At 34.1% G+C, this 16508-nt stretch overlaps 1 protein-coding gene across 2 annotated transcripts in view; it reads right to left on the bottom strand.

Moving 5' to 3' along the window:
- Window positions 1-16508, bottom strand: part of LOC128991185 (mucin-2) — a 106412-nt gene that overhangs the window by 15461 nt on the left and 74443 nt on the right. For both annotated transcript variants that reach the window (XM_054413968.1, XM_054413969.1), the window contains exons 4-11: window positions 11429-11629; window positions 9958-10217; window positions 9146-9270; window positions 7363-7492; window positions 6094-6279; window positions 4848-4976; window positions 1820-1956; window positions 599-789 (exon numbers count right to left, since the gene is read on the bottom strand). In XM_054413968.1, the coding sequence (XP_054269943.1) occupies window positions 599-789; window positions 1820-1956; window positions 4848-4976; window positions 6094-6279; window positions 7363-7492; window positions 9146-9270; window positions 9958-10217; window positions 11429-11629 (1359 nt within the window). The remainder of the gene's footprint in view (window positions 1-598; window positions 790-1819; window positions 1957-4847; window positions 4977-6093; window positions 6280-7362; window positions 7493-9145; window positions 9271-9957; window positions 10218-11428; window positions 11630-16508) is intronic.

The raw sequence follows: 16508 nt of genomic DNA, 5'->3' as shown, positions 1-16508 counted from the left end.
CAAAGATACACTTTTATGAATTTTTATTTTGTGAGTACAGGTCGCCATTTTTGAGCAGTCTGGAAAATAGCGGGTGGCGACTTATACTACCTATACTATTACTATACTACACCTATACTATTCAACCGCAAAGGGTTAAAAGTACATATATATGATATGGCCGAAAAGTAATTTAAAAAATTTAAAACAGATTGAAAATCCAAGAAATTTTACAAATGTTAGAAGTAGGGCGTTTTTAAAGGTAAAGGAGTGCGATTTTCGAAATACGCTTTAGGGTGTCTTGTTGAAAATTCAATTCCTGACCATGAAAATTCTTTCAAATCTTTGCTAGCTCTTACTGTTTTTGGGCTATAGCTGTTTAAAAACTTTTAAACTTTTTGGATTTAATGGTTGGTTTGGGACCGAGAGGACCTCCACAAAAATTTCAGATCCCTAGCTATTCTAGAAGTAGGTAAACATTGGTATACCTGATCAGCGAGTTACACAAGCGGCTGTATATCCCGTTAAAGTATATGGGTGGTCTGATTAACCCTGAATAATGCAAGATTATCAAATAAAAATACTTTTCACTACTATTGAGATGTTAACAATAACATACCGCTGCCAGGATCAGGAGTGGTTGGAGGTTCCGGGGTTGTAAGTCCCTTTGAAGGGGGAGAAGGCGTAGTTGTTGTAGTCCGAGAGACTTTTGGGGGACTTTTCGATGGTTTTGTCACTCTTCTGTTAGGTGTTGTGAACCCAGATGTCTTCTCTTTCTTGTTGGAACTAGACACAACGTTGTTGGATGTCCTGAAATGAAAATTCCTGATTTAGGTGACTTAAACTGAATACATAGTGATTCAAGAGTAGCAACAACAGAGTGTTTATTTCAACGGAAATTAAATCATTTCAACAACTGTCAAACACTTTTTAATGACAAAACCAGCTCATATGTTAGCATCCCTTGTTTTCTTAACTTTTTTGCCTATCAGCTAATAAGCATTGTTGCGTAGAAATATATTATTTAGTGTTATTGAGAATTTATTGTAAATAAGACTCAACGTGGTTGTGTTGTGTTTGTAAAAACTAAATAGAGTATGTATTTTAGGTCAACGTTTGATTTTAGGTCCGGTTACCATGTTTGTTAAATCTATGCACAGATGATTTTTTAGGTAGTGGAATCACACCTGAAAACCTAATTTTAAACCTTTCTTGGTATAAAACCAATGATTGACTTTTAATTCATGTAAAATTATCAATATTAATTAATTAACAATTAATTGAGATGGGGACGCCCCCTAGGGGGATATTTTTACCTAAATATGAGTAGAGGATGTGTGTAGAGAGTGATCTTTGTTACTGACTAAGCTCAACTGTTTCATCATTCAGGATAATTTATTTAAAGCCCAATGATCAGCAACAGCTGGGTCTAGTTTCAAACCATCAAAAAGCTACTGACTTTGCTCAGGATCGAACCAGCGACGTTTCGATTGTTAGGTGAGCACTTAAACCACTCAGCTACTCAGCCGTACATATCTCTTTGAGCTTGAATATATACAACATGTCTTGAGAACGTGTTGAGTCTTATTCACAATAAGTTCTAAATAACACTAAAACTCAAATAACTGTACAAAATGCATATCTGCTGATTGGCAATGAAGTAAAGAAAACAGGGATAACAAAATGTGAGCCTTGATATTTGCAATTTAAGTTGTCTTTTTAAACAAAAGCTGTACAAACTAATAACATGCTTGTAGCTTCAGCAAATTTTAACAATCGACTACCATCTTCATATTTTTTTCTTTATTTTTAAACTACCTAAGATTCAATTCAAACTCACCCAGAGGAAGCGTAGAGTGCTTCCTTGGCTGCTTCTATCAGAGGATACGCTCTGTCATGACATTTCCCACGGAAATCGTCGTTGTCAATAGACCAGAACATGATTCCTCCGAGGCTTTGATCGTTCACGTACTGGCTCTGAGGACGGAGAAAGCTTTGAGAAACAAGTTTCAAGTCAAAACTTCAAATTATACCTTTTTTTTCCTGCTGGTGTAGCTGTGAAGTTTCCACTGTAAGGGAACACTTTTGGCGGTTTAGTTTTTGGGGAGTTGAAAAGTGCTAGTTGAATAAAAGCTAAAAGTCTCTCTATTCAGCAGCTGATCTTAGTCAGTGTCAAAATTACACGAGTCATCTCACTTCATTCTACGCTCATCCTCACTCATATTTCGGTTAAAATACACACCTAAGTACGTTAGTGACCTAGGTACCTATCTCAATTGGCAATATATATAATATTTATAATTTGACCATATCACCAACGATGATCAGGACACAATGGGTGTATTTAAATCCAAATACGAATGAACAATGAGTGATGGATAGGTGAAATTTTTTTTGTATGCTTTGATACTTGTTTTGCATGTGTTTATGCCAGAGACATTATGAAAGAAACTTTAACACTTTGATGAAACACATCAAATTTTAGTTTTGAAGTTGAACCAATTAGAAAGATTCCTACTTTTAAAATGAAATCAGCGCCTCTCTGGTTATCAAACAGAATAGGTCAATAAACAGAGTTGTTGTCGTTCAACAGAGTTTTTGATGTTAAATGGTGATAATTAAATCTCAAGGAAGTAGTTTTCAGAAATACACCTTTTGCAAGTTCCATCGGATATATATTATTAAGTTGGAACATGGGACGTGAACACGACTAGATTAATGATTTATTTTATTGTATTGTGTTACTGTAGTTTATACTAAAAACAGATTAGCAACACATTCACGGGAGATTTACTTACTTTTCTAAAAGCAGGTCATCGTTTTGATGTATTGCGGAAATAGAAAACAAAGTTCCAATTATACTGCACGGACCCTGAAATGACATATTTCATTGTCCATATTCCATATTGTCAAAGTTGTATGACACTTTCCATACATTCAAGAATAAAAAAGAGACATTTCGTAGTGTTGTATCTTGTGCAATGCAGTCTGTGGTAGCTGAACGTACATAAATAAACTGTTTTTAATCAGTGACATTTCGTCATAATGTTTTATTGATTGGTATCTTCTTCAATGCAATGTGTAACATAAAAAATTAGTTTTATGAGTTGTCACTTTGGGCTTCAACATATATATCCTAGTATTCATCAACAGTTGTAGTAAAAAAATAAGAATTCACATTATTGACTAACAGAATAAATATATGTCTTCACATCAGCTCCTGCTAAATTAGTTTATAATACATACGTGAACAATTTTAACTTCTAATTTAAACCTTAGATACGCTTTTTTTGTATGTATAGTAGAATTTACAATGCAGGTTTTGTGTGTGTTTGATAAGGGTCCTAATATACTTGTAACATAATTATGAGTACCTACTAATAGTAAAGTTGTCAAGTTGAAATTTAACTTATATGACTTATAAGTTTAAAGAAATTAAACATTTAATAAATACAGTAAACATGAGAAATAAATAGACACAAAATAACTAAGACAACATGTATTTTCTCATACCCTGAAAACTAAATGTAGAAAAGTGAAAATATGACACAAAATAACACTTGGCACACAATATTCTACAACAGGAACACAATATCACAAAGCGTTGTAAACACGACAACACGTAAACTTGTTATCCACCGAAGCTGTTACGATTGCTCTGTCACAATAAAACTCACGAGTGATTGTCGTTATCCGATTCCATTCGTCTCGCTGAGTTTGTGTTAGTTTATTTCCATCGGCTGTAAATTTTGACAAAACGTATCTATTGTCAGGAGTTTTCTCTTCAAATTCTTTTCCGAGTTGGAAAGTGGTGTACATGTTTCTGAAGAATGATTCCGAAGATAGTGTATATTCAGTGGCGTTTTCGTTAAGTTTAAGTTCGATAATAGGTTTAGCGAGCACTACAGCTTTCCTCATCACCCAGTTTACTCCGAGATATTCCATCAAGTCTTCGAAATTGTCTTCATCGCTTTCCACCAACTCGTATCGTTTATTGAGATAAGGTGTGAGAGAATCAGTTGTATTGACACATCCACCATCGGTAGATTGGCAATTGGTAAAGCAGTCGAAAGTACACAAAAAAGCAATAAGCACGACACAAAAACTCATAATTGTTTGATCACATTGATGTGGGTGAAATGTGTGTTATCTCAAACGAAATTGTTGCTAATGCGTTTATTTGCATCTTGTTCCAATTGATTACATCTTATCATCCTACGATCTGATAACAACTTGTATAACATACTGTAATATTACTTAATTGGTATTTTCAGGCTGTACAACCGATTATCCCATATATTACGATTGACGTTCACTCTTTGTTTATGATTATGATTTTGCTTTTAGTGGATTTCAACCTATAAACCATCAAATAATCTGTAAACTCATCAAACAAACTTTAATAAACACACACTAAAACATTGAAAATAATATAAATGTTATGTACAAACATCCAAACTAAATGAAATATATTGGTTATTTTGAACACTTTTGTACAGGTACAACAAAAGCATTAAAAATTTAATTCACTTCATCACTAACTGGTACAAAAACAAGGTAAAATATAATTTATGTTAACATTTTTGCTAGAAATTACTTGAATCAAAACAAATTGACCTTATTTAAAAATTTTAACAAAATTTTAACTGCGGAAAATATTAAATATTCCTAAATCCGAGACTCTAACCAATAGGCTAGCAACATACCAATATTCTGGATTTCTTATTGGAATAATTACCATAAAACTGTTTGACTGTTATTCTTAAAAATAGTACATTTTTGCGATGATACCAAAATAAAATTTTTAAATATTGGACAATGTATAATTTAGACATTATCATGGTATGTAAATTTCTAACTCAACTAACCTTCTTCTTAGCGATATCCATATCGTCATATCCAACCCATTGGTTATTCTTGAAAGCATACGGTCCCATGGCTCCTGGCTTAGGCTGTACAACGGTCCAGTCATCTTCGTCCTTAAGAGCTTGACAGATCTGTTAGTAAAATAGAAAAAGAATTAATAAGGAGATAAACTTCAAATAGCATACCTTAACTTAGGTGCTTACAGATGGAGCGAGTAATGTCGCTTTAATTTTAAAGTAGATGTATACAAAGAAAAAAACATACAAGAGTTTTTCAGGATTTAGTGAGTTCAGGGTTACTTACTAAAGTATGCATCAGTAAATAATTGTATTTTGAAGGTATTTTTAATTATAAAGTTCTATGATATAGCACAAATGGTTCACAAAAATGAGAAAATCGTAATTTTCCTTTTAAAAATTTGAATAACATGTTGTTGGCTAATTTATAGAATTACCGGTAATGTTTTTGGCTAAACAAAAGCCATTGCATATTTGTAAAATTGGAAATCAACAGTTATCAAACTTAGATTTTAAAAAATCATATCCTTTACATTGGACACTTAAAAATAGTAAATTATTGAGCAAATTTTACACTACATTAAACATATAATTGACTTGTTAAGATTGTAAGAAATCAGTTTCCTCTCCAAAATTAATGTGGAAAAAAGTAAAAGTTATTGCCTTTAGAACGTAAGAGGCAGAAAGTATTTACTTGATCTTCAAAAGTAACTGGGGGGCCAGATACATATCAATTTTGATAAGAGAAAGTACGTTCACTTCCTTGTATAGTTTTAGTAATTTTTGAAGCTGTCAAATATACATGAAGTGAGCTTTGTATAGTCATTGACAAAGATTATAAATTGACAATATTAGATGGGATACTAAAGTAGACATCCCATCTATATAGACTAATTGTGGCCCATTATTTCTTTTTTAAATATAATAGTTGTGTGAGCCAGTCACAGAATGCAACAGTGACTAATATTCTATTTCCTAACTTATTTTTTGTTGCTGACCAAGTTGATGTATCATTAACAGTTGCTTTAGCTCACAATAAGTCATTCCATTAGTTTGACTTGGTAAGAGTTTGCGTTTTCTTTTGAAAAAATTTGTACAGTAATTTAAATCAGCACAATCTGTCGGTGGCTCACATCAACTATTATTTTCATTAAAAACTGGCGACAACTTTAACATAGAGATGGAATGTCTAGGAGTTTCAACAGGCTAATAGTATAGTCTAATGAATCACCTCATAGTATGCAAGGTAGCCCTTTTCCCTCGTAGCGTCGCCCTGTTCACCTGGACCATCGGCTGGGGCACCGATGTCCGTACTGTCAGGATTAAACAACGTGTAGGACCTGCCATAGGTCGGGATACCTAGCACCAGCTTATCCCTATCAGCTCCCAGCTTCAGATAGTGCTTCACTGTGTAGTCCTACGGCAAGAGGATGAAATCAATACAGATTCAAATGTTTTTGGAGGAAAAAGCACTTGGCTTAGGAATACATTGTAGAAGAAGGAATGGATACACAACTAACTTACCTAAGAAATGAGTTTGAGGTAGCTTACTATATAGTTAAAAGAGCAAAACAAAATTTCATAACACAATAAACCTGATATTTCACCTCTACAAGGAAGGGGCTTCTTCAGAAGAAAGAAGTTTAATGGCAATTGGCAATCTTTCTTCTGAAGAAGCCCTTGTAGGGGTGAAACATCAAGATTGTGTTGTGAATTTTTTTGAGTGCGTGCATTAAACTACCTTGAAATATTTTCTTAGGTGCCATAAGTCAGTTGTGTATAAATTCTTTCTCCCTTTACTAAATATCAATAACTAAATCTTTATCTTTATACATGTATAACTTTTTGCAAGATACTTAAAGAAAGCGCTTTGGAAAAGAAATAGAGTTTGCAAAAACGGACCCAATAATAAAATAGCTTGTCTTTAAACAAAAGGTAGATAGATTATTTTGCCATGAATGTAATCATCAATGAATGACCAAAACAATGTCCCAGACAAAAGCGTCTATTGCTCCGCCCATTTCTTTGGATCATGAACCAACCTGTTTTATTTTTCTAAAGTTATTTAAAAAGTCTTAAACTGAATTGGCATTTTTTTTTGAAAATTTAATGTAATAAACAATAGTCTTTAGATATAGTGTTAATTTCACCATGTAAGATAACAATATATTGGGGATACATATACAAAAAAATGTGGGTCTGCTTTTCTTTAAAAGTAAATGAGATTGTTTTTATTTTTTTAAACTAAAGGTTTCTTAAATAGCTAAAAAAATTACCAATGTGTTTCATCTTTCATATAGTATTTTTTTGGGATTTTGCAAATGATGAAGATTCAGTCTGACACACTGAATTAGTAATTCACTCTCGTTTAAAAATGTAGTACCATTTAGGTATCTTTTATTCAACTTTTATCTTACCTTTGCTTCCTTTAAAATTCTTTTATGAGCAGATTCACCCTGAACATCAACAAATGGTTAGCGTACTCACTACAATAACTCACAATGGAGAGTTGAGCGTCAAAGTTGTATTCGTTGTCCTCCTCGAGAGGGAACAACGGAGAGTGATGGTTGACAGCCGGCTCAAACGCTGAGTGATAGTCGTAGCTGAGGATGTTCATGAAGTCCAAATACCTGGAATATGAGGTGATTGACAATTAATACGAGTATTTGAGGGGAAATGAAAGAGATTCTTCGATTCTTGGTGAATTTCACACCACACACAAGACAGCATCCAAACATTTGATCTATGTTATCCTTTTTGAGAGAACAATCCCAAAGAGAGCTCTGCCATAATGAAATTATTATATATAAAACCGTAGTTGTAATTATCTATATATTAATGGGCATAATAATTATTATAGTGATCACAACAACCATTAAATAAAATACCCCCGCCGCAGCAAACCTGCAGACTTAGCGAATTTCCATTTGCCTGATTGGATTTAAACTAAAATGTCTCCTTAAAAATATCACATTTATTCCCTATTTAAACAGAATTAGTTTAATGAGTACTTAGGTTTGCTGCAACAGGGAGGGTAAACAAGTTTTTTTATCTAAAATGTTAAAAGGTACTGTGGTTTAGTAAGAAGTTAATGTATTTTCCAAATTTGATTAAAATATTTTCATAAACAAGCAAACTACAACAACAGTTGACTTCTGCTCCATAAGAATAACATGGGAATTTTAAAATTACAATTTTTTTGAATTTTCTCCGTAACAATTAGGCGCATAATAACGCTTCAATATACTAAATTATTTGTTTTTTTAAGCTCTACAAAATGGTTTGAAAAGAAATTTAGAAATTTGGTGTTTTTAGAGTCAAAAGTGGGAAAAACCTATTTTTACCCCATAAAACCCCCCATAAACCCCCGTTCCCATAGTCCGATCATGCTGGTTCGCGAACTCATTCAAGTTTATCCCGCCTTACACCTTCAAACCAAATTTCATCAAAATCGGACAAAAATTACTCAAGTTATCGTGCGGATGGACACATATATATATATATATATATATATATATATCTATATATATCTCTCTATATATAGATATATAAAAATTTGAACGAATGGTGTTTTTGGCCTCTGGGGACATCAAAATGAAAAAGTAAATCGGTCCCGGGCTTAGGTCTTACCATGAGACCTACGGTAATAGCTACTTCCCTATAGGGAAATTCGCTAAAAAGAGCTGTGGTTTTCAATTACTTTTTGAGTTATGTGCTTGCTAAAATAGTAGTATGAGAAGGTTAAAATAATAGCTCTTAACAGTAAGAGGGAGACAGCATTTTTGATAAGAGATTTCTCGCTTTGTACGAAACCTATTGGACTGTGAGTAGGGAAGGATGAGGCTAAAACCAATTTTAAAAAAGCAGTGGTAAAAGTTTTTGGAGGGATCTGGTAGGAAGTTGAAGGATAAAATACCTTTATTCCTTTACATGTGTTTTACTTTTGGTGAGGAAGAGAGGATGACGGCCAAAAGAATTATCTCCCTTGTCTGCTTATGTAAGGATATCGTTTGAATGTAAAATCTTACCAAATTTAGAATCCTGAGTACCTTCTTCATCTGAATGTATCCAAAAATCCCAACCTCAAAATAGATTTCTGATTGGTTGGTATAACCAATATTGCAAACATCTTGTGGCTTTTCAAATGATAAATGTTCTTCACATTAAAAGATGGCAAAGAAATAAATAAAATAGAGAAACTCATTCTGTATGATTGCACAAAGACCACACAAGGTTTGTTTGGATTTAAATTTTTTTCAATAAATTTCACTAGCCTACTGTACCTGTTAAGTTTGGGAACATCGTAGCCCTTGTCTATGTACTCTATGCCAGCTGGCACCGCCATCGTCAGCAACAGCCGTGGTCTTCCCGTCTTTTCATGCTCTCTGTCAAACTCTTCTCTAAGCTCCTACAGAACATGAGATAAATCATTACAGGTTTAATCAGCTGTTAATATTTCCGCTTTATTGAATCAGCTGGTTTTTATTTATAGTGTTCTTTGTCATTTAAAAATGGGGTTAGAAGGGTGCCGATTTTAAAAAGGCTGTCTTATGAGGAAAAATAGCTAAAAATTTAAATTGAGTCATTTTATATAGTACATTTTTCTTTAATTTCCACTTATAACACCATTTACATGAATTAAAATACCTACATAAATTTAACTGTTGGAAAAATATAAATGTTAAATATAAATTAATGTAAAAAAATCATGACTGGTATTGAATATAGTTGAATGGCTGACCAATTGATATGCATAAATAAAATTAACAGGATGCCTTTGAAATAATGTTTCCCAATCTAAATATCTACAGTATAGCGCTATGCTCAAATGGCAAACACAATATAGGTAAGGACTGTGTGTGTAAGCCAAGCTACTGGAGGTCTAAAGTTCGGTACCATGACCGCTTTTTGGCTTCTGGTTTTATGGAACTTATAGTATTACGAATTCCTTTACAGATTCAAAAACCCAGAACTTCCATATAATGTTTGGACAAAAGGATCTTGCTGTAATAGATGTGCATCTATGAAACTCACATGTAATAGTAATAGTTCAATATTGTATGTAAAAATAATTGCTTATTTATTTTTTGTTTACCTGCACTAATTGAGCGTAATTGTCTCTGTCCCTGGGTTTCCCTCCGTCTCTAAAGGCAGGATACTCCCAGTCCAGGTCCAAACCATCAAAGTGGTTTACTCGTAAAAATTTTACTACATTCTTGACAAACTCCTTTCTTCTCTCGTCGTCTGCTACGAGAGGAGAGAACCTCGCAGAACCCTCGTTCCATCCTCCGATGGCCAACATCGTCTTGAGGTTCTTGTTGTAGGATTTGAGTCCGGTGAACTTCGCATAGCCACCTGGAAAAGGAGGATATTTTTTAAATGTCCTTTTCTGTTGTGGTAGTGAAGTGTAATGTGCTCTGAGTTGAAAACATTGAGAGCTAAATACCAACAGTAGGTACTCGTAAGTCCTCCTTTCTTTACTATAGTAGTCTTTGTGAATGAAGAGTCGTATAAAAATTGACAGGTATAACCTGGTACTCCAGGTTCGATGATAAGACGAACGGTTGAGAAATCTTACCCTGTAAAACAACTACCATCAAAAAACGCCAACATCTTTGGCGAGGCTGAAAACCTTAGGTGTAAGTGTCAACATGGTTAAGGTAAAGTTTTTTTAAGCCCGAAGAACAATGAGTACATAGTTTAAACAAATTTAAATGTAGAATATCTATCTACGCACGAGCCGCAGGCGAGTGTGGGAAGTCTCTCGAGTGCAGCAATGGTATACTTTGCACTCGCGTTAAACATTATATTTTTCCTACAGTAACTATAAAATAAAGCATAGAAATTATTAGTCTTTCAAACACTATACACTATACACGTTTTTAGGTTGGGGTAAAAGATGGAAATAAATTTCGACTCAAAATGTAATTAAATGATATTAATTTAGTTTCTCAAAGATAGATTCTAAAGGTTTTGACTATTGCCAGTAGTTAATTGAAGAAATCTTATTAGAGAATTTTTTTTCATTTGCATCAGTTATTTCTTGGATATCACATCCCTCTTGTGTAAAAAATCACTCAAACCACTTAACTTTAAAACAATCTAAAACCATAATACACTTCTAATCTATCTATATATTAATAGGCAAGCATGTTTCTTTAAAACCTTTTTTCTCAGCTCGTGTGCATCGTAGGGAAAATCTACGCATACTGTTAGAAAGCTATTTTCCTGTAGGTGTGCAGAATCCCTTTATAAATTAAAATAGGCTCAAAAATAAGCACAAAAAATGAATTTAAAATTTTGAAAAATTTAACATGGATATTATGAGTTGCCATGCTGACGAAATAACAACGAAATATAAACAGAAAATCAAAACAAATGGAAGAAACTCCAATCACATGTTCTATTCAAAGTGTGGAATGAAAATAAAGAAGTCTGTACATTAAATATTTTTGGTCGAGTTTCGACCACTGGACGACCTCTAGTCAAACCTTAATAGCCTACACAAAAGATTTAAAAAAATATTCAAAAATATAAATTAATATTTACAACAGTTTTAATCTTACCTTGCTCAATGTCCTGGTACTTGTCGTAAGGCCTGAGCCCATTCTCGCGGTCCAGCCCTCCAAAGGCGTAGATGAGATGGGTACACAGGTAAGGGTTGATGTTTTGAGGGTTGTATTTGGCCGTGCCAGGTCTGTAGACGCTCCAGTTGGTGTAGTAGCACACCACACGCTTCTCGTTGGATTCTCTCTTCTCTATCGAGTCTGAAAACAAAGGGAATGTAAGGTACAGAAGGAAACACGTTTATGGGACAATTGTGTGCTTTCAGCTACCTCTGGGATGGCAATATACTTTGTGACAAGCAAGGAAGAGCACTGTGCGGAAATTCCTATAGTACAGGGTCTTCCTCGCCCGTGACCGTTGCAGTGCATGAAGAAGGTGTGATACTTTACCCTAGACTTCAGCACTAGAACACCACTTAAGTATACCATGGAGTGTATCATATGTCCCTTACTGCTCTGTGGTAAATGGAAACTGTCTAGAGGGTGCTTTGTTGCCAAAAACAATGCCAAAAATTCACCAAAACTTTAGTTTGTGTTGATCTCTTTTATCAAAATATTGGACTTAATTGTTGTTGTATCATAAAAATAGTTGCCATAAAATGTGTTAACACATAAGTTAACTAGGATTTAGGTTAACTAAAAAAATTACAACTATCTGAGTACAATCACACATCTGTAACTTGAAGAAACAGAAATTTCAAATATTGATTTAAACTCTTCTGAATTTCCTTAGCTTTGCATGAGAAGTGCATAACAGTTAGAGTTAGCTGCCAAGTAAAAACATACGGCAATGGTAAGAACAATAGGGAACATTTATTTTTCTTCGCAAACACTTTTAAACAATCCATAAAAATCAACTAAATCTACAGCTATAGTAAAATGCACAATAATGGACTGGTAAAAGCGGTAAAAGTTGGAGGAATTGTAATTGTAAAGTCGTATTTTCAAGTCTATATATTTAATAGACAAGTATGTTTCTTGAAAACCTTTTTTCTCAGCTCCTGTGCATTGCAGGGAAAATCTACGCATACAGTACTGTTAGAAAGATATTTGCCTGTATATGTGCAGAGTCCCTTTATAAATTAAAATAGTATTAAAAATAAGAACAAAAAATGAAAAAATTACATGGGCTTAATGGGTTGCCATGCTGGTGACAAAATAAGAACAAAATATAAAGCAAATTAAATTGAAGAAATTCAAATCACATGTTTTATTTACAGCGTGGGGTGAAAATAGAGAAGTTTGCTCAATATGTATTTTTGGTGAGTTTTCGACCTCGGGGCGACCTCTAGTGTATAAATAATACAACAGTTGGTTGCCGCAAATGTTGAATTCCTGGAAGTTAAAATCAGCTGTTAAAATTTTTATTGGCCCATTTTCAAACGGTTTAGTCATTATCAGTTGATACACTAAATTTAATTGCTGCAGCAAAGCTAACTATCTTGACCATTTAGAACTTATGGAGACGGTAGATTGCAATTGTTACTATAAATGGTAGAATGCACAATCAAAATTCCAGTTTACTGAAGAACTTAGAACTCGTTTGGATCAAGCGGACAAGAGGCAATGAATTGTCAGTCGTTGAGCTACCGAAGGAGTGGTAGCCGTAGTAGGTTTTCATGAGGTAACATACCAATAATGGCGAGCAAGACACGTGCCCTCTTTTCCTTCAAGTCACAACGAGAGAACATTTAAGGCTTGCAAGCTCTTGTATGGATAATAAGTTATGCAAGGTAGACAGGATTGGCTCAAAGTATATTTTTACGTAAATTTTTTGGATGTCATGAAACAGTTTTTGCTTCTTTTCTCATATGTACATAGGTCTACAAAATTGTAAATATTCAAATGAAAATTTTACAAACTTTTGCAGGGTAACACCCAAATGTCAGGCTGGAAGTTGAATCTAACAGTCATCAACGAGGGCAAAAAAAGAAAGCAAAAATAAAAAGTACCATATAAGTTTGCATTTTGTTTCCTTACAGTACAATAACTTTAGACTAAAACTAAAAGTAAATTGTGTGTCTCTACACACTACTACTCATAACCGTATTATGAGGAAAAGCGTTTCAAAATAGAAATAGAGTATAAATCCACACTTATCCGAATTTGCTTGAATTTTTATTAAGACGTTTCTTAATAAAAATTCAAATTAATTCTGGTAAGTGTGGCTTTACTCTATTTTCAAACGCTTTTCCTCATATACGGCTGAATTCTGAATAAAGTTGAAGATTTATAAGTCATATTTGCAATACCGAACTTAAATGAGACAACTCAATTAAAAAATGTATGAATCTTAAATGATGAAACTGATGATAATGAAAGTGACAGAGAAAATTTAATATTATGATTTCAAAATAGAATTCACAATAGAAAATAAGCAAATAATGAATCATCCTTGGTAGTTGGTACCAATCAAATTATTTTATGTATTTTCCCAGTGGCAAGAACAAGAACAATGTGTATATACTGTAATGTATAAATAGAACTTCCCGTCTCCCTGAAGATGCCATCACATACTGTGGCAAAATATATTTTGGAGGAATATAAAATATTTCTGCAAGAACAAAGACAGTTAACAATAGTTCAATAAAACAATCAAATGTTTTCTTCTAATCAAGGTCAATCGATTGGCCTTGAAAACTTGGTATCCTAGGTATGCAAATTACTGCAAACCAGTTTCGGTGCAATCTGCTGCTGCATTATCAAAGGCTGTTAGCGTAATTATATGATTGGCTATAAGTATCCCTAAAAGGACCAGCCAAATGTTTTGTTTATTTTACCTTATTTCTTAACAGAAGTAGCCTAATCGCTTGATTGAGTTGTAAAACAGCTTTGGTAGTGAAATGTGGATTGTGAGTAGGGGAGTGTATTGACCATGACCATGACCATGATGTATTGAATAAGGAAAGGAACAAAGGAACCAATTAAGGATGGTCTATTGTCATTGCCATGACCAACCCCATTTATAATACTCTAGTCTATAGGAGTTGAATAGTTAACTGTGAATCTATCTTTAAAATTCTATATAACAGTTAAATTTATGCTTTAAATGTTCTTTGCAATTTAAATAAAAAATAATTTCTAGTAAAAGTAATAGTGTTTTAAAGTCTTTAGACCTTATGATATCTGCCCCCTTCATTGGCCTATTAAATAGCTTTTAGTTTTGAAAACCACAAAACACCGCCTGATACTGTTCAGTCTCTTGACCTTATTGGATAGAGAGATCTTAACCTATTTCCCACTTCCACAGGTAGATATCGAAGATGAGTCATGCAATCGGTATTCATAATGAGAAATGATGAGCCAATAGAAGAGGATTGTACAATAATGATAGACCGATCAGACACTTACACTCAGACAAGAAAGGAAAAGACGAATAAGCAGACGACCTTGTGTGAAAGTGAAGTTGAAGATGGACCGTCCTTGAAATCCCGCCAGTTATAAAACAGCTGATCACCACCTGATTTAGCAGACAGGTTCAATATTCCAAACACGTCCGAAATGTTTTTGGTTCGTCAAAGACATTCGAATCGTGGTGTTTGTTGGATTGCTGGTCTAGCTGTAACTGTGTATGACAAGCGATGTCATTCAACAGGTTGTAGCATGGATTTTATCTTGTGTTCATCTACAGCATTGGAAATTTTTACGTTTTTGTGAAGGAACGACCCAAGCCCTGGTGTTGTTTTTAACATAGATCTTTTTGAGATTGCAACATACATACGTAGGTGATTTTTTTTTAATAAGGGCCATTTTTCATATAAACCTGTATTTCACTTGTACGCCACAACGAGGCTCCTCGCGACTTACTGGCATCACTTTTGAACAGAATGACACAATTTCAGCTCTGTAGCTGACATGTACCCTTCGCTGTGGGTTTTCAATTTTTAACCATCCAAGCTCCCGCCGCGTGCGAGATAAGGTCAGTGATAAGTTTTTTGATCACATTACAAGAAACATATCCGATGCCGACATTATTTATTGCCTGATGATGATGACTGAAGGCTATGTTAATGTTAGGGTAAAGTGCAGAAATGGGTTATGGAGTGTAAAAATGGCCGTGTAACTATAACCATTTACCAGGTAAATGCTTAGGCCTATAGGCACATTCTTTGCTAACGATATATTAAGGAAATGTTCCCACGCTTTTAACATTGTTGTTGTTTATTATTCCTTCCTATATTGATCCTTCCTGGAAACGTTAGCCGCAGTAGTCCTGTCCTTTACTAGGTAACGTTCATAGACCAAATCTCCCGACTTGGCCAGATTGAAGAGATCTAAAATCAATGGTTAACCATTTAATGAAGTTAGAATAGGCAATGGTCCCGCATTGATGTATTTCCAAGGTGGTTTCCCTTGTAGGGAAATTAACTTGGTGTTTGTAAAGATGAGGACCGAGGAGCTAATAAATCTGGATTAAATATTTAGCTAAGCGTATCGAAGTCGGAGCAACTCGTTATACAATTCGATATCCTTTGCCAGGCCGATCCACTGCATAATGGATATCCATTCACTAAGGGTGGTGGGAACCAGACGATACGACTGTTCAAATGCGCGGCGTTTCGAAAGCGTCAATGAGAACGAAGATTAACGCTTTATGTGAAAGAGAAGGGCTGCGGCTGAAACAGAATCAAATATCGACACCGAAACAAATTGAGATTGAGATGACAATCAAATGGAACGAGATGCTAGTAATGAAGATTTGCCACTTTGAATCTGAACTCTTAACGATTCGGGTTTACAATTTCGTAGCCATACAGCAAATACAGTAAACAGTACTATCTCGATATATTGATTAGTATGTTATAGCTTATACCATGGAGGATATTTGTATATCTGTAAGGATCACAATTTAAATTTGGTTTATTTATCAATATCTTTTACAAACTTTCATACAGATGGAACTAACATTCTTAAATTAAGAAGCTCTAACTCTGAGAACTAACTCACTTTTCCCCCTTTAAATTTGATTTGCAGATTAATTAATTAATTATACCGTTTATCACAATATCCCCTTGTATATAGTGCAATGTCAACAAGTTAAATAGCGTTTTAATCCAAACATTTGAAATCTCAAAGAGTT

This window comes from Macrosteles quadrilineatus, unplaced genomic scaffold (assembly GCF_028750875.1).
Source record: "Macrosteles quadrilineatus isolate MER2022 unplaced genomic scaffold, UCM_ALF_1.0 Scaffold_1__1_contigs__length_201487025, whole genome shotgun sequence".
In the NCBI taxonomy this organism is placed as follows: Eukaryota; Metazoa; Arthropoda; class Insecta; order Hemiptera; family Cicadellidae; genus Macrosteles; species Macrosteles quadrilineatus.
Note: the sequence above shows the minus strand (reverse complement) of the source record. Positions and strands in the feature narration are given on the sequence as shown.